The 25,666-nt window shown below is 48.5% G+C and overlaps 1 protein-coding gene across 5 annotated transcripts in view; it reads right to left on the bottom strand.

Annotated features, from left to right (window-relative positions):
* Positions 1-25,666, bottom strand: part of Dennd2a (DENN domain containing 2A) — a 96,429-nt gene that overhangs the window by 7,561 nt on the left and 63,202 nt on the right. For all 5 annotated transcript variants that reach the window (XM_074062032.1, XM_074062053.1, XM_074062058.1 and 2 more), the window contains 8 exons: positions 23,281-23,374; positions 22,756-22,806; positions 21,450-21,637; positions 16,649-16,758; positions 15,294-15,363; positions 14,426-14,503; positions 10,772-10,912; positions 8,979-9,127 (listed from right to left, as the gene is read on the bottom strand). In XM_074062032.1, coding sequence (XP_073918133.1) covers positions 8,979-9,127; positions 10,772-10,912; positions 14,426-14,503; positions 15,294-15,363; positions 16,649-16,758; positions 21,450-21,637; positions 22,756-22,806; positions 23,281-23,374 — 881 coding nt within the window. The remainder of the gene's footprint in view (positions 1-8,978; positions 9,128-10,771; positions 10,913-14,425; positions 14,504-15,293; positions 15,364-16,648; positions 16,759-21,449; positions 21,638-22,755; positions 22,807-23,280; positions 23,375-25,666) is intronic.

Genomic DNA, 25,666 nt, shown 5'->3' with positions numbered 1-25,666 from the left:
AAAGTTTTTGATTTTAGAACTAGTCTGATTGAAGCGAGGTCATTAGAGCAGGGTTCCACAGTACAGTTTGCAGACCATTATGGGGCCCTGCAATGGTTTTCATGCATTGTGATCAGCACTAAAAGCAACAGGACTAAGGTCAGGAGCTGGTGGCTCACGCCTATAATCGTAGCTACTCAGGAGGCAGAGATCAGGAGGATTGCAGTTCGAAGCCAGCCCTGGGCAAATAGTTCGAGGAGACCCTATCTCGAAAATAACCAACCCCAAAAACAGGACTGGCTCAAGAGGAAGAGCACCTGCCTAGCACAGGAAAGGCTCTGGGCTCCATTCCCAGCACTGCAAAAAAACCAAAAACGAACGGACAAACAAAAAACAATAAGATGATTAGAAAATAAGAGTGCATTTCTTTCTAGTTATAAATAACTACCCATGTGCATGTGCTGGGTGTGAATGTAAAGAGATACATTTCTCATCAATCATGGATGCAACATAAAGGGCTAGGAGCCATTGGTTCGGACTAGAAAAGCAGGTCCAGTGGGGGCAGGAGGAGGGCAATGACTGAGCTGGAATTTGGATGTTTCCTGTTTCACTGGAAAGTGACAACTCCCTGAACAAAGCCTTTGTAAGGATTTGTTGTAGGCTTCGAAATGTAACTTGGAGAGAAGTGGATGGATATGGGTCTGCTCCACCAGTCTTTGAAACTCTTAGTCTCTAAAGAATAAAAACACAGAGTTCATGTTTAAGACTCCCTTTATGGGGTGGGGATAGCTTGGTGGTAGAGCACTTGCCTAGCCTGCATGGAGGCCATGCATGGAGGCCATGCATGGAGGCCATGGGTGCAATCCCCAAAGTAAAATCCTTTCACATTTCAGAGTTGTGTCGCACTTCTGACTCCAGGGAAAGTACAGAATCCCAGAAACTTTAGCCTTGGAAGCAATCCTAGGGATAGGGTTCACCTTTTTCTTTTTTTTTTGAGATAGGGTCTTGCTAGTTGCCCAGGTTGCCCTTGAACTCATGATCCTCCTGCCTCAGCCTCCAGAGTAGCTGGAATTACAGGTGTGAGCCATCATTCTGGGCTCCAAGTTTACTCTGTTTTGAATGCTATAGCAAAAGGCACTGAGGCTTAGGGGGCTAACGTGAACTCTGGGTTTAGGGTAGGGCAGGGTGGGAACAAAAGAGCCTTTGGACTGAGCGGAGCAGAGGCTTTCTAAGACTCAGGGTGATGGCCCGTGTGCTCCCCTCGGTCACTGCAGCAGGAAAAGCATCTGTCTACATCTCCCCATATCGAGGAGAAAGACTCTTCTTGCCCTTTCACTTTCTTGCAGTCTCCTCCACAGAGAAGCCTCCCCTCTCTCAACTGTATCACTTTGTGATCTCTAGTGGAAGCCCAATGCTGCCAGGAATGACAGAGAGGCCCCGGGAGGCTGGGACAGCAAGGAGGCCTCAGTGGTTCAGCGGCAGTGACTGGGAACCAAGTGGCAGAGAAGGTGGCTGGAGCGAGGTTAGGAAGAACACGAGCCAAGGCTGTTGCTAGATGCACAGGATGGGTGAGTAACGGTTACACAAAGGAAGACGGCACCCACTCGCTGCACGGGGATCTGTGCACTGAGCAGAAGGGCAACTGCATCCAATTTTTATTTTATTTCACTTTGCGGGGCTGGAGCTCTACCCAGGGCCCCACAAAGGCCAGGCAAGTGCTCTCTCATTGCGCTACCCCCTGGATTCAATTCTGATGGGACAAAGGATGACAACTCAACTGCTAACTTAGCAGCTATGCAGGCAGGTGCTGCATGAGTGAGTTCTTGCTGGGTGTGTTTTTTTTGTTTGTTTAATAGTCAGATCTGCTGGTGCAGCTGGAGCCAAGGGCTCCCACACCTGGTTATTGTTAACACCTTATTAGCTGCAGGGAGGGCGAATGGGCACGCTGAACCAGAGAACAACAGGCGGGCAGCTGCTGGAGGAGTGTCTCATTCCGCTTGCTCTAGCCGGTGTCACTATTCTAAAAACACATTCTGCCTTGTGCAACACAGAAAGGAAAGGTCAGATTCTGCAAATAATAATGCTGGCAGCTCTGCCCCCACTAAAGAAGGGATTATTTCAAGCATACCTTACGTTTTTCTCACTTTGGCAAGTACTAATGGAATTTTCTTCCCCCTCGTGAAGGCCAGAAGCCCTCCATGGGGTGGGGTAGGGTGAGGGTGGGTACAGCTGGGCTGTGGTTCTGGGGAGGCTAAGAACGACTCTTCCAGCAAGCACATGGCAGAACCTCACTGAGCAGCCAGCTTTGGGGGAGAGGCAGTGTTTTCAAAGGAAGTCCACGTCCACGGGAGAGCCCTAGCAGCTGGCTCTCATTAACGTGGGGGTGGAGGGAAGAAATGCCAGCTCCCACAGCTGTGACCAATTGTCCAAAAGTGGGGGAGGGTTGAGGAGGGAGGTGGCTGGGCCAGGCTCTCACAGGTGAGAGGAGTCCAGGGCACTGCATGGTGGTACCCAAGAGCTGAAGGATTATTTTGGAACATCAGCACACACTAGTGGGCTAGCATCTGGAGAAGACGCTGCTCTGGGTGCTGCCAAGTCTGTGTCATGCCTGGGGTTCCTGTGCTCAGCAGGCTTCCAACTATGAGCCAGCAAGAATTTAGCACAGACCTTCCCTCTAGACACTACAGAAAGGTCGACGAGTTTCCTAAATTAGACTAACACCCCAGGAAGTGGAAGGATGACTGGATCTGTACCTTATAACATCCCAAGTGGGTCATTGCTCCTACTGTGACTCACTCAGAACAGGAGTTAAGGTAAACACAGGCCGGCTAGCACCTGGTAAAGCCTCCAAGAAGTCGGTGTTGCCATGCAGTTCCACCATGTTTTCATGACTGTACTTTTGTGTGAAGTCTGGTGTCACTGAGTTTAAAAAGGACACAGGCTGGGCCAAAGGAAAGCTGGTTCTGCTACTTCCTGTGTGGTCTCAGGAAGGATCCTTCACTTCTCTAGCCTCATTCTTCTTCGGGAAAGAAGGTAGAGAGTAGGCAGTCTCCCAAGTCCATCCAGCTTTCACATCCTCAACCCCACCCCCCCAACCCTCATCTATACCAGAGCACAGCCAGGGACTGGAAAGGGAGCTTTCTGCTGAAGTGATAGAAAGAGTCAAGGGTTTCAGGAGAGGGTCATTCCAGGGCTTGTTAGTGAAGGCCAGATGGAAGAACAATGGTGACATCTCACCCTGAGAAACTAAAGATGATAGCCCTGGTGTCTGTGAGCTTCTGAGCCACTGCAGTTAAGTCTCAAAGGGGACAATCCAGCGTAGAGTCAGCCTGAGTAGGAGGTGACTCCAGGAGGAGTTGGAATATGGCTGGGATGTGGCACAAGTGTACAGCGCCTGCATAGCAAGCTCAAGGCCAAGTTCAAACTCCAGTACTGCCCCCCCCAAAAAAACCCCAAACAACCCCCCTCCAAACCTGGGCTGCTAGTGATGGGTTAGGTACCAAGGGCATTTATGGCTGTGCTATCCCCCTCCCCCCTTTTTTTGTGATACTGAGACTGAGGCTTGAACTCAGGGCCTACACCTTGAGCCACTCCATCAGCCCTTTTTTTGTGATAGGTTTTTCAAGTAGGGTCTCAAGAACTATTTTCCTGGGCTGGCTTTGAACCATAATCTTCCTGATCTCTGCCTCCTGAGTAGCTAGAATTACAGTGTGAGCCACTGGCACCCAACACAGTGTTGGGATTTGAACAGAGGGCCTCAGCCTGTTTTTGTGTCAAGTATTTTTGAGATAGGGTCTCTCAAACTATTTGCCTGGACTGGCCTTGAATTGCCATCTTCCTGATCTCTGCCTCCTGTGTAGGTAGGATTACAGGTGTGAGCCACTGCGCCCAGACCAACCCCACCTTCTGAGAGGACAAAAAAGTACTGTTGAGTGCAACTGATTGTAGGACATCATGTAAGCTTCTGGAAACTGAGCAGAAGTGAACCAAGAGGAATAAACAAAGGAATGAAAGAGCACAGCTACACATGAACTTACTTGTGTAGTTATCCAAATGTCAAAGTCAAGGTTCAAATTCCAGTATTTGTCAAGATTTGATCACCTAACCCTCTTTATCAATAGCTAGTAGGCTGTCATCCAGGTTACAGCTTATCATGCTACAAAAAGATTGAAAGTAAGTTGGGGGTTTTTTGGTGGTACTGGAGTTTGAACTCATGGCCTACACTTTGAGCCATTTGGTCAGTCCTTTTTTTTTTTTTTTTATTTTTCTCCCCAAATGTTGCTTGAATCTTCTTTATTAGTACTACTTGTAAAAATATTTTACAGAACTCAGGCTAACTTTAATCAAATTCAGTAATTGTCCCATTTTTGTACCTTTTCTCTCCCAGTCCTTTTTTTTTTGTGATGGATTTTTTTGAGATAGGGTCTCGAAAATTATCTGCCCAGACTAGTTTTGAACCTTGATGCTCCTGATCTCTGTCTTCTGAAAGCTAGGATTATAGGTGTGAGCAACCAGTGCATGGCAGAAAGTAAAGTTTCTTGAGTAATAAAACTTTGTGCCATCTAAAACTTTTTTATGTGCAGCTCTGGCTATTATTTAGCCTGGTCTATAGGTTTAGTGAAAACTTTTTGGAGCTGAAATCAGTAAACTAAAAAACAAAATGCTTATCATCAAGAAAATGAAGACAGGGGTTTAGGGAAATATTTATCGGTTGTTAAGACAACAGAATAAGTCATCATAACAACATTCTTTCTTTCCCATCTGTCAAACTTTGGCTTGACAGAGCATTTAGACACACTCAATGTCCACCCTAAAGATGAAACGAAATAAAAATGTTATTTTAAATTTGATAGATTTTTGGCTCAACTTAAAACCCTTTTAAAACTCACAAACGTTTGCCATAACTCCCTGCCATTTCCTCTTTCAGAGGGCAAAGTCCCTAGCAATGAGTGAATAAATCGTGTCTGTGAGGAGCCTGTGTGGATAGGCTAAGGTGCACCCTGGGATGTCACAGGGTCACTCACTGGGTTTGTGACATGTCCTGTTCTCATGCTCTGCTCTGTGGCCTCACTAAGACTGGGACCAGAGAGAGAAATCAGAATAAGGAGGCTTTCTTCCACTTTTGGCTGAGCAGGCCTGGGAACCTGAGAGTGTACAGTGGATGGAGTTTTAAGAGCAGCTGTAACTTATGTGGATGTTTTTTTCCCAGGTCAGGAAACTTGCAGCCAGGCACTGCTCCCCAAACCCTTGTTTGTCAAAGTCTGGCAAAAGAACCCTTCAACTCCTTAAGCTACACTCACAGAAATCAACACAACGAGGTGGACAGATGCCTCCAACCTGGTCCATGAGTCAGAGAATTTCATGGAGCAATTTTAGAAAGTTTCCGAGCCATGAGAGACTTGTGAATCACTCAGTGACATCAGCCTCAGTGAGGGCCCTACTGGAAGGCCAAGGGCTGTCCAGGGACAGAGGGCTCTGAGGAGAAAAGCCCAGCCATCCTAGCAACAACTTCACCTGCTGGCTGAGCAAAAAGGGGGTTGTGTGTGTTTGTTTTGAGACAGGGTCTTAGTATGTAGCCAGGCCTTGAACTCACAATCCTCCTGCCTCAGTTTCCTGGGAGCTAGGATTACAGGTGAGTAGGTGAATGCTACCATACTTGGCTCACAAGGGTTTTTTTGTTTTTGTTTTTTTCTGGGCAGTACTGGGGTTTGAACTCAGGGCCACATATTTGCTAGGCAGGAGCTCAAGCTCCACTTGAGCTACTCTGCCAGTTCTTTTTTTTGTGTTGGGTATTTTTGAGATAGAGCTCACTTTCATTTTGGTTGGGCTGGCCTCGAACTGTGATCCTCCTGATCTCTGCCTCCTGAGCAGCTAGAATTATAGGTGCAAGCCACCATGCCCAGCCACTCACAAGGGGTCTTAATGGCCTGCCTGACAAAGACTTTCCTACATTTCTGTAGACAGACAGGGCCCCAGACTCTGCTTGTCACCTGCTCTAGACCATCGAAGCTGGTGGCTCCATTGTTGTGTCTTTAGAGCAAAGTGACTAAATGTCTGTGCCTTTCTGCATCCTGATGATCGCACCTGTCTGACTGGGGTGTGGGGAGCAGGAGAAAGTGCAGGCCAGACTGAGAATGGTGCCTGGCTTGCAGGCAAGTCTCCACACGGCCCACTTGTAGTCATTCTCTTCAGGTTTGCTGCTCTAGGTCTTCTTCACGTCCTGTCCTGGAGCTTTCTGAGTGTTTACGTATTTTCCCACCCATGCAGGTCTGCATGGGACTAGCGTAAGATGGAAAGATAATTTATTGGGCAAGAGAGAGAAGGCAAAGAGCAGCTGCCTGCAAGGAAAGTCAGAACCAGAGAGGTCTGGGCTCAGTCAACCTCTAGGCATCATGAGTGAGGGGGTCCAAGGCCAAGGGCTAAGGGTGTTCAGGGATCCTCCCTGCTCTGGGAAAACCTCCCAGGGTGATGAGAAAGGGATGGCACCTGTGGAAGCTGTGAAGAAGCGAAGGGTCAGAAATGCAGGCAAGGTATTTCATATGCACACATGCACACACACACACACACACACACACACAGTAATTATTGCACCACACACAGGCTCTGGCCCCAAGGAGGACACCAAAATGAGTCATGTTCCTGCCGCCTTCTTCGCCCCTAGAAAAGTCCCCTCTGAAGCACCCAGCAGGCACAGCTGCTGCAAAAGAAACCCTCCTTTGCAACATGTGCCTGCAGCAGCCACAGTGGGCACCCTGCTTCCCTCTCCTGGGCACGTGTGCTCTGAGGCACCAAGTCTCTAGGGCAGAATACCGGGCCCAGGGAAGGTGCGGTGAGGAGGGAAACTCCAGAGTCCCTCCTAGCAGACCCTGGAGGTGAGCTGCCTCCTGCATGAAGCTGCCCCAGGTGGGGCAGGGAGGGCGCTGGGCAACCAGCTGAGCCAGGGTCCACTCACAGCCACTAAGGTCTGCTCAGTTTTCCTTTGTCCCTCATAACAGCACCTCTGTGGGAGGGGCTGGCCCAGGTCCACCCAGAAGTCTATCCAAAGGAATAGTAGTGGGGCTCATGCCTCTTAGTCACATTTTTAGGATGTTTTCCCAGGTTCACTCATGCCCTGAGGCTTCTAGGGTATTTCTCCACTGCCCTTTGGGGAGATACTTGTCTTGGACAAGGTCCCCTCCTCCATCCTGTTCCTATCTTTTCTTTCATTGTACTTTGACCAGGTAACTAATGGTACTTTCTGTTCTCTTGAGGGTGGAGCACCCCATGATTGACCTGCTCCACTCCAGGTACACTTGTCATTTCCTTCAGTGTGGCCTTCTCAAGTCAAACATATTCACCCCAGAAGCAAGTTCCCTAGGGGCTGTGTCCCCAAATCAACCTCTAGCAAATGCTAGGTTTATGTTGCTGGTCTTGCACTTCTTTTTTGGGGGAGTTGAACTCAGGGCCTCTTGCCCACCACTTGAGCCACACCCTCAGTCCTTTTGCTTTTGTTTGTTTTTCAGATAGGGTCTTGTGCTTTCACCAAGGCTGGTCTCAGATGATGGAGTAGCTGGGATGACAGTGTGAGCTACTGTGCCATGCACTAAGAAGTGCCTTCACCTTTCGGGAATCTATCACTTTCCCCTCCCCCAAATCCAAGCCTGAGAATCCAAGAGGCTTTCCAGAGAATTGGGACAGTTACCATAGAGCTGATGAAATACAACCTTGGCCACTGAAGGGTTATTACTCATTCTGCACTTCCAGGGCCCCAACCTTGAGAACTGTCTGATTTCCCCAGTGTCCAGGGAGCTTGGAGAACTGCCCAGTGCCCAGCACCAGCTGCAGGCTGGAGACGGGGCCTGCTTCCTGAGCTGACAAAAGCACAAGAGGGGGACAATGACTGTGGCATTTGAAAGTGAATTGAGGCAGTGGGGAAGAGCCAAGTGGCAGTGGTCCAAAGTGGAGCATCAGGAGGATGACCAGATGGCTGCAGTGAGGACAGGACACGCCCCCTGATGGATTCTACCTTGCCATTGATACATTTTGTCCTTTCCCTTCTATTCCTTTTCTTCTTCCTCTCTTTTTGTTTTCCACAGTCCAGAGTCGTATTTCCTCCCAAGCCACAGTTGGTTTTTCATTTTTTTGTTTTGTTTCTGGCATGTCTTCTTTCCAGATGAACCTCTCAGGTGGCCTCTTCTGCTCTGGCCGGTTGGCAGCCCCCACATCTTGGCTCTTCCTGGAGCAGCAGGAAGAGGGCACCATGTACTTCTGCACACTCGGTTCCAAAGAGGCTCCCAGTCAGTGTTTTGAAATTATGAAAATACAAAGAATTCTTCCTCTGTTACAAGCTCAGAACTAATCCGAATCCCCATCTGCATTTCCTTCTGGGTCTTCTTGGATTTGTGTCATGGCTTTTGCAAATCACAGAATGTGACCATTGAGATGTGGGTGGCATCTGAGTGGGCAGTGAGTTCCTCTGTGTGTGTGAGGCTGGAGGTGTGGCTCAAATGATAGAGCACCTGCCCAGCAAGTTCAAGGTCCTGAGTTCAAACCCCAGTACTCCAAAACAAAGAACAAACACAAAAAAATGGGGAGGAGAGGGATGTCTTGAAGAAGTCTGTACTTTCTTCCTGGCCCTGTGGCCTTTCTGAAACTGGCACCTGGCCCCTCTTCCTGCCCTTCTCTTCTGGCCCCAATTCCTCCACTTCAGCCACAGTGAAGGTGACACGCATGGCTTTCCCCAATCCCTAGTCTTTGCACAGACACAGCCTCCTTTTGCCTGCGGTATGCTTCCTACTGATTCTGAGTCTAAGTGCTCATTCAGGATTCACCTTCCCTGGGACAAGTGCCCTCCATCCACCTTCAGAACTCACAGCCTCTAACACATCTCCCGACTTGGTGGGCTGCCATCATCTCTTGGGAACCTAGCCTAATCCTGGCCAGTTGCCTGCTGTACACACTTCAGAGTCCAAGACCAACTGTCACTCACACACTTTAGCAGAAGTAGCCAAGGGTAGTACCTGAGTTTGTCTGCAATGAAGATGACCCTTCTTTCCAGAAGCAGGGAGGCAAAGACACAGACCAGGTGGCGGATGCTGAGGGAGGAGAAGAGAGACTCAAAGTCCACGTGTTCGAGCCGGGAGTCCAGCGGGCGGCACAGCTCAATCACCTGCCAGGGAACAGGAGCAGCTATGAAGGTGGCCGCCTACTCAGCCTCTCCCAGGCGGTGTGGTCCCTGGGGCTCTGAGGTCCTCAGCAGGGGTGACCCACTGGCAGGGGAAAAGGAAAGAAAAAAGAGGAAAACAAAAGGGATTGGGGAAAAGAAAGCTCCCAGGAAACTGGGGAAGGAGTTATATTTGGTAGGGATGCAAGTGTCTCACAGGCAACTGAGGATATTTGGATGGAAGTGAGGAAAGGGGATGGCAGAATCAATGGCCTCTGACTCAACAAATCAGGAGGCTGTACTGGCAAAAGTGTATCTGGACTCCACATGGAAGAGTCAGTTCTATGTTGAAAACTGTGCTAGCCTGTAGAATCCCAGCAGAAAGCGTCTGTCTCCAGAGGGACTGTTACCTGCTAGAAGGGAATCCCAGGTGCACTGGATATGACCAGCAGATCTGAGCAGCCCTTCCAAGACGCCTTCCTCTAGAAGGCATTTCTTGGCTAACCGCAGCCCTATTCTAGTCACTTTCTGATGATGTGTCTTTTCAGCTGTTAGGTTCAGTGTGTCTATCTTTTAAATCGGTATTCACTGAAATGTCCCTGAATTCATCAGGTTGCTACTGGAGTTTGCTTTGTGCTTGCTAAGCAAGTGCACACCACTTGAGCCACACACCTAGCCCTTTTGTTTTTAGCTTGTTTTTCAAATAGGGTCTCAGGCTTTTTGCACAGGCTGGCCTTGAACCACAAGCCTCCGATCTCCATTTCCTGGTGGCTGGGATTAATGCGTGTATGCTTTTTCTGTAAAGAGCTGACTCCTTCATGGTCAGGTGAGTGGAGACTGCATTCTCCCAGCCCATGTGCCCGTATTCTTCCCACACTGGGACTCACTCACCACACCGCTAACCTCCCGCCACATTCCCCATGGCCAAGTCACCAGTCTGGTGTGGGGTGGTTTCAGGTTTCCAGCAACTGCTCTCTGTGCTGGGAAACTGTTTCCTCCCCCCCACCCCTCCAATGTCACAGACCCATCCCCAGCTCTCCTTTGTCTCCACAGATGACCTGGTTTATCTCAGGGCCTGTGGAACTGGAACTGGAGACCCAAGGCAGGATGGGCTCAGTCTTCTGCTGTTCCCAGGGCCCCATGAAGGGGACAGGAGGATAACAATGAGCTCCTTCATCAAATCCCAGCCTGGCAAGGAAGGAACATGCTTAAAGTCTAAGATAAATAAAAAATTGCACCTGAGCTGGTCTTCCCCTGAAAAGAATCTGTTTTTCATTATAAAAATGTAGAGGAGACACAGACTCAAAATGTAAATCAGTTCAAATAAGATATATAAATGGCCATGGGCTATTAAGGAAGCTAAGGATATTTAGTGCGTGTCTCTGACCTGTGACCTGTGAGGCCAGCGTCATGCAAACAACCCCTATTTTGCTCAGCATGGTCCTTTGCGGTTGCTCACTGAGGCTGAACCCTCAACTGAATGGATTGGACTGAGGGCAGAACTTATGAAGAATGATCTGGACACACCCAGGGAGTGGAGTGGATACCACTGAGTTTGATGGACCACTGAAAACCAATCCCTCAGACCACTGGGACATGGCTGCCTGGACCACTTGTTCTTCTGGGGGAGAAGAGGAATCTGACACTTACCTCAGTCCCCGAGCCTGGCAAGAAGTTTTTGACCACAATGGTTTTGCCTAGGGCTGGGAAAGGGGCTTCCATGACACTCCTCATGAGAGGCTGTACCAGGGCAGGAGAGATGCCTCGTCTTTTTTCCACCTCATCCAAGATCTGCAAGGATCAGAAGAGCAGCTCAGCACTGCTGGAGCCAGGGTGACCAAGGGCAGCCCAGTTCTAGATGAGGTGGGCCCCCCATGCACACTCAGGGATTATGGGCATTTCCTACAGGTCTCTTCAGGCCACACTTCCAGGCTCTCTGACTCTGCATCTTTGACCCCAATTCTCCCTTTGCTGTGTGACTTTGTACTTCGTACTGCTAAAAGGCAGAAGTGTAGTTCCTTGACCTGGACTTTAGGTCTGATCTGTGACTTACTTGACTAACATGTGTATTCTTTTTTTTCCCTCTGGGCTCAAACTCAGGTTCACGTGCATGCTAGGCAGGGGTTCTAACATGAAGCTATACTCCCAGACCTTAACATATGCATTTTGTTTTTTTTGGGCAGGAATGGAATTTGAACTCAGGGTCTCACGCTTGCTAGCAGGAGCTCTACCACTTGAGTTGCTCCACCAGCCTTTTTTTTGTTGTTGTAGGGTATTTTCAAGATAGGTCTCACAAACTATTTATTTGCCTGGGCTAGCTTTGAACCACGATCCTCCTGATCTGTGCTTTCTGAGAAGCTAGGATTACAGGCGTGAACTACCAGTGCCACCACCCGTTTTGCTTTCATTATTTTTTGAATAAGATCTCACATTTATGCCCAGGCTGTTCTGGACCACGATCCTCCTACTTATACTTCCTGCGTAGCTGGGATGACAGGCGTGCCACCCCACCCACTTGACTTGTACATGTCTTCTAAGGCTGCATTAGGAGGATAAGGAAACGCTGGGCTAACAGAATGAGGCAGAAGTGATGGCTGTCCAGCTCTGGGTCTAGGCCTACGGAGGCTTGCCTTTCTTCTTCCAATTGCTCTTTGGCCTCTGCCATTGCTACGAGGTAGCATGAAGGGGCAGCTCACTGCCTATAGAAGATGTGGGGACTAGACCTGTGTCCAGACTCACAACCTGGAGCAGAGACCAGCCAAGTCCAGCCTACTGGCCACACCTGGAGAGCCCTGGAGACCAAGCAGAGCCAAGGCCTGGCCAGCCTGCACATCTGTGAGGACAAATGGTTGTTGTGGTAAGCCTGTGCTGTCACACAGCCTTACTGTGGCAACAGTTAACTGGTCGCCCTTTCTCCAGAGATTCTTAGAGCTGCTCTTCTCCATGACTCTGTTCTAAAGGACAACTTGTTCCACATCTTGTCTCCATGTGGCTTCAGTTAGCCTGAGCTCTGGTTCAGGGTCTGACCCGAGTATCTGTCGAGTGGTGTTTAAGTCATCACACTAGGCTTTTCCACAAATACATCCCTGGTTGGAAAAGTGACATGAAGCAGAGGATAGGCACTGTGTAATCCCATTAGGACGTAAACCTGCTGGGCGTGGGACACCGTGAAGCTTTCGTGAACACCGAAGCGTGCACTTGGAAGCTGGACTAACTCTGTGAGCTGCTTTACTCCTGGCTTGCACAGGGATTCACCTAACAAAGCCTGCCACCTCCAGCCTAATTCCACCTGTAACCAAGGCCGGGGTGAAAGACTGGCCGGCCTGCAGGGATGCGCATCTGTGCTAGAGCTTGAACGACCAGCTTGGCTGTGCAGTGATCACCACCCAGTGGAGAGGAGGTGAGAGGCAGCGAGTCTCAGATGACACCGCAAGCAGTGAGTCTTTCAAACAGACTGGCTGAGAAGTTCAAGTTCTACCATGGAAGAGGTCCTGCTACAGCCCTGAAACTATATAACGGCAACTCAGGCTTCTGCTGAGCACAACAGGACGTATATTTCTCTTTAGAAATGCTCTCAGGGAGCACTGATTTGGGATGGGAGCATGGCTCAAGTGGTAGAGCACCTGCCTGGCAAGCACAAGGCCCTGAATTCAAATAACAATACTGCCAAAAACCAAAACGGAAGTGCTGTTTTACATTCACTCCCAGTAGATGTGGGGATTTCAGTTCTCCAAAAGCTCAGAATGAGATGCATATTCAAGAAGGATTTAAAATAAATGTGTGGATTAGACACTTATGTCTGGTTAATACAGGACTATATCTAATTAAAAAAAATTTTTTTTATGGTGCTGGGGATTGAACCCAGAACCTTGCACCTGCTAGGCAAGCGCTTCCACTGAGCTAAGCGCCCACTCCCTGTACCTAATTTTGGAGATCAGCATTGCGTGAGTAGCAATTCTCTCCTATACTGCAATCCAGAACATTGGGGAGAATGAGATGATTCAGTGAAGGGGCGTTGTTCCTCGTGCTCCCTCCCTTGCTGGAGCAAGGTTTCCTCTCTTGCTCCTTGGCTATTACTGGACCTAACTGGGCTTAACCAGGGGTGACTGGAGATCTTAGAAAAAATACAGGATAGGCAGACAGACAGACAGACAGAAAATTGGGGTCAGGTGTGTTGTACACTTGGCTGGAGACACAACCCTCATTGCTTCTCTTCTCTGTTGATTCTTTAAGACCTTTCACCTTGTATTCTTTAAAACCTCTTTCCTTAGGCTCGCACTGTCCCATGTTTGCTCTCAGCTCATCTTTAGTTTAACCGCTCTTAAAGTCTTTTGCCCCAGGCTCGCACTGTCCCATCTCTCTTCAGCTCCCTCAAAGCCTCGGTGCTCAAACTTGCACAGCCGCGCCTATAATCTGCACATGCATAGCTCTTAAGGTCTCTGTCCTTACGCTTGCTCTGTGCATTGTCCCCTGTCCTCTTTGGCTTTTCTTTAGCTTTAGTTTTCCTAAGGTCCATGTATGAAGTTCTTTCTCAGCTTTGCTTTCTGAAGCCTATGCTAAAGTTCTCCGTGCAGATTTTCTATCAGCCCCTCTTTAGCACTTTACCTTCAACAATTCTTTCCCCTTCCAAAGGCTTCCCACACCAAAAAGCTCAAAGTAAAGCTTCTTCCTAATATTCAAAGTCCAAAGTAAAGCCCAAAAGGCAAAAGCCCCTCTTCCTCATTCAGGGGTCTTTTATAGCAGCAAACAGGGTGGAGCAGGAGAGGGGCGTGACACTGTAACAGGAGAAACCTGCGTTCCGGCTTCTCTGAACACAATTTAGGAGACGCAGCTGTTCTGCACAGCGGGGCTGTGCCTGTCTCAGCCTACAGGTAAAAGCAAAAGCAATTAACTGCATCTCGCCTCGCTTGTGTCCAGTTCTCATAGGCTTTAATCAGCTCCCCACAATTCAGTGTGATAATTTCTATGTATTAATATGCTGGCTTATTTTCCAGAAAGAACGGCCAAATTATATTACTATTTTAATAAAAATAGAGTATTTTTTGTTTTGTTTCTTGTGATACAGAGTCTTGCTATGTAGCCCAGGCTGCCCTAAATCTTGTGATCTTTCTGCCTCAGTTTTCTCAGTGCTGGAATTATAGATGTGCACTACCATGCCTAGAGACAATGGAGGTGGTAAGGAGGAGTGAAGAAATGGGAAGAAAACGGGAAGAGATTAGTCTAAAAGCACTAGGAGAAGGGAGCTCCCTGGTCCTTCTGGGACCCTCCCTCTCCCTGTCCCTTCTCTGAGGTCCCAGTCCTCACCTTTGAGAAGAGGCTGAAGCATCCGAGGCGGCTCACGATGCAGTAAACTTCAGGGAGCCGCTTCCCTTTGCCCCCAGGCTGTTTGGAGAGAAGCACAAGGACTTACGAGCACTCACAACCTTAGGGAAGCAAAGAACTCAAATGTGTGGGGTTTTTGTTTTGCTTTGCTTTGTTTTTTGAGGCAGGGTCTTGCTATATAGCAGGCTGGTGGTGACCTCTCGATCCTCCTGCCTCAGTCTCCTGAGTGCTGGGATGACAGGCATGCGCCATCACACCTGGCTTTTGTTGAGCACGTTCTATTAGATTAGAAAGGACACTTGGCTTAAGGAATGAAAGGTCTTTAATTTCATGGGTGGGGGTTGGGGATGAGACTGACAATCAGGTATTTTCTCTCAATAAAACTCAAGTGAGCCCCAAATGTTTCTCAGGGTTCCACCCCTCTTTATGAGGTGGGGGCCTCACTTTTGTTTCCCAAGCTGGCTTATTATTTTATTTTATTTCATTGTTTTTGGTTCATCCCCTTCATTTTTCTCCTTTCTACCTCAGTCCCCTTATGGTAATTTCAACAGGTTTAAATATTCTATATTAATTCTTGTATAGATAGTACATCAACCATATTTACCCCAGGATGGCTTTACTCTGGCTATTCTCCAGCCTCAGATCCTCCCACCTCAGCTTCTGGAGCAGCCGGGATTACAGGCATGTCCCACCACACCTGTTTTCTCTGTATTTTTAACTACTCTGGCTAACCTGCCACACTACCTGTTTCTTCTCCCGTGACCTCTGGTGAAATTTGTCTTGAGAGACTAGGAAGCCAGACCTGGCTGCCCATGGAGCTCTGGCTGAGTGGAAAGTAGAGCGTACTAACCAGAAGTCTTCGGCAATACCCAAACCTTCGGCTCCCATCTTCTCCAGTTAGGACAAATGAGAATGTTTCACTGTGGTAGGGAAAACACAAAGGCATTAGAAAGCAAAGCAAACCCAAGGTGCAGTGACAACAGAGGACATGCTGGAGAGGCTCCTGCCCTGCTTGTCCACCTCTGCTGAGATGGTTACCCACATCTTTGAGCAACTGTCAGCAAGGCAGAGTTCTAAAATACCACGTCTTGAGAGGAAATGAGTGGTTTTCACCCTGAATGCTCATGTAATTTTGTCACCTGAGCTACTGCATTGCACAAGAACCGATGCTACTGACTGCTGCAGCCAAGGAGAGGGCGAGGGGTGGAGAGGCCACCCTCAGTGAGCTGGAGCACAAGGTGGCATCACTGATGTGGGGTGTGAGTCAAGAAGGGGACGGCTGAGGAGAGGACAGTTCTGGCCTCTCTCAGGGCACTGTCCATACAGAGTTAAGTTGAGGCTTACATTGTTCTTAAAGACTGATGGGCCAGCCAGGTGCCACTGGCTCACGCCTGTAATCCCACCTACTTGGGAAGCAGAGATCAGGAAGATAGAAGTTTGTAGCCTGGGCAAATAGTTTAAGAAACCGTATCTTGAAAATACCTGGCACAAAAAAGGGAGTGACAGAGCCCTAACTAGCAAGCGTGAGGCCCTGAGTTCAAACCCCAGTACCACAAAAAAAAAAAAAAAAAAAAAAAAGACTGCTAGGCCAAGTTCATGGGACAGTGTCCCTCCAGCTCTTAGCGGATGCAGCCTACAGAGTTCTGCCAAATCCTGGAACGGTGGGTGACAGAAACACCAGCATCTGATAGCACACGCTGGAGCTGAAATGTCAGCACTGGGTGAAGATGGACGACAGGCAACAAATGCTTCCCGAACGCCCCAGGCTAGCAGTCACTCATGACACTTACAAAACACACATGCTCCCAGACTGACTGGGAGACCTGATATAGCTGCTGATCTGCTGAACCAGGGAATTTTTTTTTTTTTTTCTGGTGGGACTAGGGTTTGAACTCAGAGCTTCCCTCCTGCAAAATTCTCCAGTCCATTTTGCTCTGGTTATTTTGGAGATGGGGTCTCACAAACTATTTGCCAGGCTGGCCTCGAACCAAGAGCCTCTCAATCTCAGCCTCCCAAGTAGCTAGGATTACAGGCTTGAGGCATTGGTGCCCAGCTTCAGGGAAGTTTTAAGGACCCCATGGGGGGTGGGGGAGTTCTCTAGTTCTAGTGCATATGGGTAGGACTGACTTATGTGGGTCTGCCAGCTACTACCCACCCCCCCCACCTTAGTCTTCAAGGGTGGGAAGGGGAGATGCCAGAACATACCTGGTAAACTGCTGCACAGGAGTCCAGTCCTTGGCATCGGGGAAACAGAACTGGGGGATGGCCTTCAGCTGGTCCTCAGCCTCCCTCATGAACTTGAAAGACCTTTCCAACTGCAGGGAGAAGGGCGAGAAGGTTGTTGAACAAACCCCAACATGGGAGAGGGGAGGGTAATGGTCGGTCGTGCTCCTTTCCCGGCCTCCCTGCAGTGACTGCTCCTGTGGGCTCCCTTGGGGAGGGGTGGGGGCCAGGTCTGTGTGTGGAGCTTTGCCCCAAGGCGGCTCTGTCTATAGGCTTAGGGAGAAGTCAGGAGAGAACCACAGGCTGCCGTAGGGAAATGTTCTCTATGCTCAGTGCTCTGGAATAGAACTCTTCTGGTCAGTAAGGCAAGTCAGCACGGCAATCCTTTCCAACAGGAGGCTCCTGGATCTGGGAGGCTGAGCCCAGCAGATCCTCCTGTCTCTGCACCCAGGCAAAGAATGGGATGAACTCGTAGGGAAGACGGACAGTGAGATTTTGCTACACTTAGAAACTGAACTCATGCCAGAGTCACTGAGTGCGACTAAGGACCTAGACATCATGCAGCCTGATGCTCCTATTTTAGAGACAAGGAAATGTGACTCGTCCAGGATCACAACTAGTGTTAGAGCAAGGAAGGAAAGCAACTGAAATCTCTGGTCTGTCTTTCATGTTTATTGTCGCTCTCTTTATGATATCCTGGCACACAGGACAGAATCTGACACACCACAGACTGGATGAATGCTATCAGGTTAAGAATCAGGATGAATCAAAGTCTGATTTAGAGATCATATTTCAAGTCCTGAGTTTGCTTATTTTGCCTATGAACAGGAATCTGGTTTTTGTTTTGTTTTGTTTTCAGCGCTGGGGATAAAATCCCTAGGCAAGTACTCTACCAGTGAGCTATACCCTCAGCCCAAGGAATCTGTGTTTTTAAAAAGCACTCCAGGGCCAGACACAGTGGTTCAAACCTGTAATCCCAGCTATTTTGGAGGTGGGGATTGGGAGGATAATGGTTTGAGGCCAGCCAGTAAAAAAAGTTAGTGAGACCCTATCTCAGCCAGCATGCTGAGTATGGTAGTACATATCTGTAATTCCAGCTGCACTGTAAGTATAAATAGGAGGATCTGGGTCCAAGCCAGCCTGGGCATGATGTGAGACTCTATTTAAAAAACAACTAAAAGCAGAGCTGGCAGAATGGCTCAAGTGGTAGAGAGTCTGCCTAACAAGTATGAGGCCCTGAGTTCAAACCCCAGTGCTGCCCCCCCTAAAAAAAAACTATAGCAAAAAAGGGCTGGGGCTGGGGGTGTGACTCAAGTAGTAGAGTGTCTGCCTACAAGCACAAGTCCAAGTCCCTGAGTTCAATCCCCAGCACCTCAAAAATAAACAAACCTCCAAAACATCCCAGATATAAGCCTGGGAAAAAAGTAATTTCCAATTCTTTATCTAGTTATTATTTCTATTATTTATTTATCTAATTATTATTCATATTTGTGTATCAATTGGTACTTTTTTTTGATGCTGGGATCAAACCGAGGGCCTCGAGCATGCTAAGCCTGCATGCTACCACTAAACTACACACCCCAGCCCCTCAACTGCCACTTTTATTTATTTATTTTTTTATTCATATGTGCATACAATGTTTGGGTCATTTCTCCCCCCTGCCTCCACCCCCTCACTTACCCCCCCATCCCCTCCCTCTCCCCCCCAACCCCTTGCTACCTGGCAGAAACCATTTTGCCCTTATCTCTAATTTTGTTGAAGAGAGAGTATAAGCAATAATAGGAAGGACCAAGGTCAACTGCCACTTTTAAATGGTGAGAAGAATTGTGGGGCCATGGTTGTTGATAGGGTTATACTGGGGACATTTCCTTTACAAACAGTAAAGAAAAGCACCTCATGCTAACGTTACCTATGGCAACTGAAACACTGTTTATCTGTGTTTCTGAGGTTAGAAATTCGTAACGTCTAACCTGAATTCCTCTTGCAATAATTTCCCTCAATTTTTTATTTTGTTTTCAATAGTTTGCCATCAGCCTCCACACCAAAACAGTTTCTGGAGTTAGGAGGCCAGCCAGCACTATTAATTGCTTTACTTCTAATCCCAAATCACCAAGAGCCAGAGCGAGCAGGTCTCTGAGGCAAGCATCCAGAGGAACAGAGGAAATTGCTCTGAGTGCTTTCAACCCTAAAAATGGCTTCTCCTGTCAGAGTCGCCTGGGCCAGATCCAAATCCACTGAAACCCTAGGCTGTGACTTCCAGTCAGTTGAGCACAGCCACCACTCATAGACTTGCGGGTGGTGACCAGCCCTTAATTTTTCTTTACTTTTTCCTCTTCAGGATCATAGTGGTTCTATTTTCCATCTTCTATACAATGGTTCTCTCTTCCATCCATGGCACAGAAGATCCCAACTGGTCCAAAACTGTATTTGAGTTGACAGGTCACTAGCTTAGACTGTTCCCAAAGCATTAACCTTTGGATACGCTACTCTTGGATTGTTGGAGGGAGGCAAATACCAGCTGGGTATAATTGTAAGAAGGCGTCATTAATCACCAGAGTGAAGGACTCCAAATTATAAAGGATATATATAAAAGGAAGGATCAGTGACGTTTTTCCACAGAGGAGATGGCATCTGAGAACTGAGAGCTGACCTTGCAGGGACACAGGTTTTCAACATGGCTCCTCACCATTTGGGGTCACATGTATGACGCACACACTGTCACCAACTTGGGAGTCATCAGTTCTTTGTGCAAATGCTCATATATGAACATGGAAATCCCTCACAAATCCACCCAATCACAGATGGCTGGAAATCCAGGGCCTCAAATGCTACACCCGCGCACAGACAGCAAGCATTTTAATGATACACTAGCGTGCACATGTGGATTGCAAACCTCAATAAAGGTGGCTGGATAGGAGTAGGGGATAAAATCCATTTTTAAAAAGTTTAGGGCTGGATGTGTGAGTCACGTGAGAGAGCACCTGTCTCACAAGCAAGAAGTCCTGAGTTCAAACCCCAGAACCACCTTAAAAAAAAAAAAAGTTGATAAAGATAGGGAGCAGGAAATGTTTCTCCCTTTTGCCCCATCTCTCCCTTCTTTATCCTGTTAAAATAAATCCTTGCTAAAACTTCTACTGAAGAAGAAAAATAAAACAAAGGAGAAAAAAATGAGGAGAAAAGGGTCCTTTTAAAAGAGAGAGTGAGTGAAGGCAAGGAGTTGGCATCCTGGTATGGAAAAATGCATGTAGAAGGGTAACCACCATTGCAAAAAAAAGAGAAAATCTGTATATATAAAGTGGGCTGGGCATCGTGGTGCACATCTATAATCCCAGCACTCAGGAGACTGAGGCTAAAGTAGAAGGATCTCAAGTTCAAGGCCAGCCTGGGTCAGCAAGACCCTCTCTCTCTCTCTCTCTCTCCCTCGCTCTCTCTTTCTCTCTCTCTCCCTTTCTCCTTCCCTCCCTCCCCACTCTGTCTCTGTCTCTGATTCTCTGTCTCTCTATCTCTCTCTCACAAACACACACGAATCTATATAAAGAAACACCTGCAGCAAGATGCATTTCCAGGGGTGGGGGGGAAATGACCCAAACAATGTATGCACGTGTGAATAAATGAATAATAAAAAAAGACACATACTGGTTATGTAGATCCATATTGATCAGGGAGATCCATGTAGCAGGGTATTATATACGTTGAAGAATGATGTTTTTCAACATCATTTTTTTAAAGATACATTTATAAATAATGATAGGTTTACAAAACAGTACATGAAACAAAATACAAGGATCATACAATATATGATCACAGAGGAAATTTACATTGTGAGAAAGACCGTAAGAAAGGACATAAAAGGCTAATAGAGATGGCCTCTGTGTAGTGAATTATGGGTGACTTTTTTCTCTATATATTTCTGAATTAGTTCCCTTATCGACAGTGACTTTTTCTTTCTTTTTTTTTCTTTGAAAGCAGGCACTCTATCACTTGAGCCACACCTCCAGTGTATTTTGCTCTGGTTATTTTAGAGATGGGGGGGGCCTCAGGAACTATTTGCCTGAGCTGGCCTCAAACCGTTATCCTACTAATCTCAACCTCCGAAGTAGCCAGGATTACAAGTGTCAGCCACCAGTGCCTCAACAGTGACTTTGTAACTCTGCACTTTAAAAAAAAAAGAAAAAAGTTTTCGTCTTTGTACTCTCTCAGAGCTAAGCAGAAAGACTGAATGTCAGATGTTCTTTGCAAATTCTGACCACGCTGAAGTAACACAGCAAGTCTCTTTAGTACTGACGTCAAAGCCCAAGAATACTCCACATGTCATTGACCATGACACTGCAGGTCTTACACGAATGATTTAACAGATGGCAACGCCAAGCCCACATAACCACAAACCAGATTCTGGCAAGGCGAACTCAGCGACTGCGGCTCACCTGCGGAAGGTTAGCACAGGCACAGAGCCAAGGCCACTTAGGGGGAGTTGTGTGGCTTGTAGGCTGGGACAGGTCGGGAAGAGATGTGTCTGCTTGGATAAGGAGCTGGAGAGGAGGGAATGGTCAGCAGAGTGACCAGAGGAAGTGAGAAAGCACTGAGGTCCTTGAGTCTGTCTGCCTGGAACCTCCCACATTGGCCAGTAGCAGCTAGCAGCTTTTCTCCCATCTCATCAGTCCTACTCGTTTTCAAGGTTCTAGACCCTTGGTCTCCCTCAGACTCCCCCACCTCTCTGGGTCCATGAGTCCCATCAAAGTCATGGCCGAATACTGCAGCCCAGAGGGACCTGGCCTCCCTGTACCTTCAGAGGGAACTGCTGGGTGAGTTCAGGCACGTAGGCGGCCCCCGCCTGCTTCTTGTGCAGCGACACGACCACAAAGTACTCGAAGAGCTGCCTCTCCTGGTACTCAATGAGCTCCCGGTCCAGGGATGAGTACCGGGGGGCCTGCCTCACCCGGGACTTCACGTTGTCCAGGCGCTGGCTGTGAGCTGGGGAGAGAGGGAGAGGGAGGGAGGGAGAGAAGGCGGAGGAGGGGGGGGAAGGAAGAGAAAGAGACACACACACACACACCATGGGCCGACAGGACTCTCTTGCCAATGAAGAACTGCAGGCTAGGTAGCCCCAGCTCCAGGACTTTTCTTTTTTAATCCCACAGCTAACACATTAGTAGAAAACTCTATTTGGGACCCTTGCCAAACTTGGAGGAGGAGCCATTCTCTCAACAGGCGCACAGGCCAGCAGCGTGATGGGGCTGGGGACCACAGGACTCTGCCAGGGTTTTGCGGTCTGGCCTCCAGGCAGAGGTTTGACAAGGTCTCACCTCCATCTGTCTTCAGGGTGGGGACAGGGACTCCTCCCCTCATTTCCGATGTCTTTCAGTTTGTGCGATGTGACAAAATCCAGACCGTGGAGCTTATGGAACTGGGAGCTTTGTAAACATCCTGCGTGACTCAACTGGTGGGGACCCGGCTAATTCAGAACTCCCATCCTCCCCTCCCCCCACCAATTCTCTGCAGTGGAATGGGACTTGCTTCATTCTAGGGGTGGCCCAGGGGGCAGCTGGTGCTAGAGGTGAAATGAGGCAGGTCCACTAGAGCCACTAGTAGACGGGTCCCTGTCACGTTGTTCAGCACCCCTGTACTTCTCCTGGGGTCTGAGAAATCTTGGCAAACTCACAAAAGTTTGACCTGGATCACTGAGTGTTAGCCCCTTGGGGACCAATTATTTCAATGACTTCTTTGACAGGTGAAGGATCAAGGCTCTAAGATCTTAAGAGATTTCCTGCAGCTCTGGCAGGGATTGGGACAGAAGTGGCCATAGGGCCAGTGGCAGGGGCAGCAGTGTGGAACGTCGAAGTGGGAATCGCACCTCTGACATGGGGAGAGGTGTGGGAACTGGGGACTGGGTGCCAGGACTGCCCCATGTGGTCCTGTGCATGCCTGGCTTGCCCCAAATATCCGTTGGGCCCCACTGTCCTCTCAGACACTCATGCCTTGTCCAGCAAGCTTGAGCAGGCCATGTCTGTCCTTCAAACTTAAGGAGGAGGGGCCATCTTTGTGGCTTTCAAGTCACCTGCTTGAGTCCTTATGGCAACTGCTGTCCTTACCTTTCAGCTTCTCCTCGGTGTCACTGTCAGACTCACTGTTCTCGTCTGTCACTGGACCAAAAGAATAAGGAAGGAAGATGCAAATGTGAGTGTAAGAAACAGACCCAAAATTTCTAGCTCAGAGGGGGTGTTCTGTCATCTACTTAAATGTTATGAACAAACTCTGTCCACTTCAATGGCCCTCCAAACTAGCTTGGCTCTAGGTAAGATAGTTACTTCATCAAATATTACGGCAAGACACTGGTCCTTAATGTGTGCTGAGCCGTGGTCAGGCGGAGGCGTGCAGCCCCCAGGTGACTTGAAGGTGGACAAAGCAGAGGGAGCCAAAGAGCATATGGCAGCTGGAGGTTGCACCACCCAGGCCCAGCTTCTGGCTCTGGCCGTCCCAGGGGCAGTGGCAGACAGTTAGGAAGCACTACCTTGCTCCCCAACTTGGGGAACCAGCCAGAAACAGCAGGAAGCAACTCCAGGAAGGATGCTTTCAGGTTCTAGGGAGAAGGAGGGATGGCAGCCTGGGGGTTGTACCTTTTCCTGAGTTGCTCTCGGTGGACTGGGACAACCTCTTCACCCGTTTCTTTCCTCTGCGGGCCTCATAAATGGCATTGATTCGCAACACCAGCTACCAGACATCAGGAGAAGAAAAGCCAGTGTCAGTGGCCCGTCCTCAGTGTGGCTGAGTTGCCTTTGCCAGGGATGACAGAGGGCCGGCGAAGGGGGAGGGGACACTCTACCAACTGTTTCACAGTTCTTCTAATCATTCTTTCCTGACACATGGGAATGTGACTGTCACGAACACTAAAATAAGCCACTCTCACCGTGCGCACTGCCGTATGGGCAGCTGAGGTCTAAACATACTAGTGGGTCCAGCTGTGACACACGGGAGACAATTTCATTGGCTCATGGCATGATGGCAGTTCTCGCTTTGATACTTCAGTGTCACTGTGGCTTGGGAAGAAGCTTTGGATCCCAAAACAAGAAAAGGAAGAGACAGAAAAAATAGTTCCCAGGCAGGGCCCCTTTGGTGGGAACCATTCCAAGGAATGTCTGAGCAGCCCTAAGAGGATGGGAACAGGGCCGGGAGTGGTTCCCAAGTCCCAGCCCTGCCTGCACCACAGTGGGGTGCTGGACCTCAACTCATTCCTCACCTAGGACAGGAGCAGTGCATGTGAGGTACCAAAGTGCCCTGGGAGGCTCTGGCAGGTGACACATCCCAGGCCTCTAAGGAGGCCACTGGCCCAGATGGCCACCACCTTTTATCATTGCCAGAGCCCCTGTGCCCTATCCCAGCATCTTCCAGGCCAGCTGAGCTGTCTGCTGCTTACGTGAAAGCAGGCCTACTTCAAAAGCAACGCTTTTCTCGCTGTCTTGTTGGCCAAGCAAGAGTGTGGTGTTTCCCGTGTGTTTGTTTCCTCTCTTCTCTTGTGAGAAGCTGGGGGGCGTGGGGGGGTGGAGCTTACATCTTTCCTGTGCTGGGACCCTGGGGCTTGTCAAAGAGCACACAATGGCGCATGTGGCTCAGAATCCCACAAGTGGAGAAGTCGAAAATTAGCTGTTGTATGGTGCTTACAAAATTTTTCTTACTACTTCGAACACATAGAGCTATATGGTGACATGTTATACATACCACGCTTGATCTTAGTCAAAAGGCTGAGAAGCAATATGACATGTTATATTACAGATTTATTTTTCTGGTGCTGGAGATGGAACCCAAGGCCTTGTGCACACTAAGCGTGTGCTCTACCAATTGAGTTACATCCCCTGCACTTTTTATCTGTATACGTCAGTGAACAAAAATATAGAATGGTGGCCGGGCACCAGTGGCTCACATCTGTAATCCCAGCCACTCAGGAGGTAGCCAGCCCCAAGCAAAATAGTCCATGAGACCCTATATAAAAGAAATCATAAAAAAAGGGCTGGTGGAGTGGCTCAAGTAGTAAGACTGCCTGCCTAGCAAGGGTGAGGCCCTGAGTTCAAGCCCCAGTGCTACAAAAAAACCCCATTTTATATATATATATAATGGTAACCACAATATTTTAATTCTTATTTTAAATATATTTTCAGTTTTCTGGCTGCCTCTGCAACTGGACATCTTTGGCCATTTACTTGGCCTCTCTCAACCTAAATGTCCTCATCTAAAAACAGAGGGGGCTGGAGTATTTCGAGCCTCTTCTGGCTCTGAGCCTGTGGGCTTTGGTGATGAAGGGTTCTTAGTTCCTCAGACCTGTGGAGTCTTTTGATAACCTCTCCCAGTTCTCTGAAAATGAGGCGCTCAACAGGCACCTCTACTTAAAGACACATTCTCTGGGTCAGCTTCAGCAGAGCTCTCTCTTTTCTTTCTTTGGTGGTACTGTAGCTTGAACTCAGGGCCTTGAGCTTGCTAGACTTGAGCTACAAAAAACCCTAGCCCTTTTTGCTTTTAGGTTATTTTTCAGATAGGGTCTCATGTTTTGTTTATGTTTGTTTGTTTTTGCCCAAGCTGGGCTGGGACTGCAATCCTCCTACCTATGCCTACCTCATAGCTGGGATTATGAGCAAGCACCACCATGCCAGACTTGTTGGTTGAGAAAGGGTCTTGATAACTTTTTGCCTGAGCTGGGAGGTTACCTCCCGAGTAACTGGGATTACAAGTGTGAGCTACCTCATCTCTTTAGAGATGTTCTGTTCTGCTTGTGGTGGTTGCTGAAGAAACCATGGATTCACGAGACACCCTCTAAAGTGTGCAGGGGGGAGCAGCACACTAAGAGTAGGCCAGGAAAATGTGAGAATGTGTCTAGTGATCACAGACATCCCAGGGTCTAGGAGTCTGGAGGACCTCGCATGGCTCTGTAGTTAATGCGCTATTTCAGTTGCCATGTTGATGGCAGGCAGGGCTGCCGGACAAGAAGGCCTTCTTTTTCCTCTCTCGTCTGCT

Source organism: Castor canadensis, chromosome 2, assembly GCF_047511655.1.
Source record: "Castor canadensis chromosome 2, mCasCan1.hap1v2, whole genome shotgun sequence".
Classification (NCBI taxonomy): Eukaryota; Metazoa; Chordata; class Mammalia; order Rodentia; family Castoridae; genus Castor; species Castor canadensis.
The sequence above is the reverse complement of the archived record's forward strand: the minus strand, read 5'-3'. Positions and strand labels throughout refer to the sequence as shown.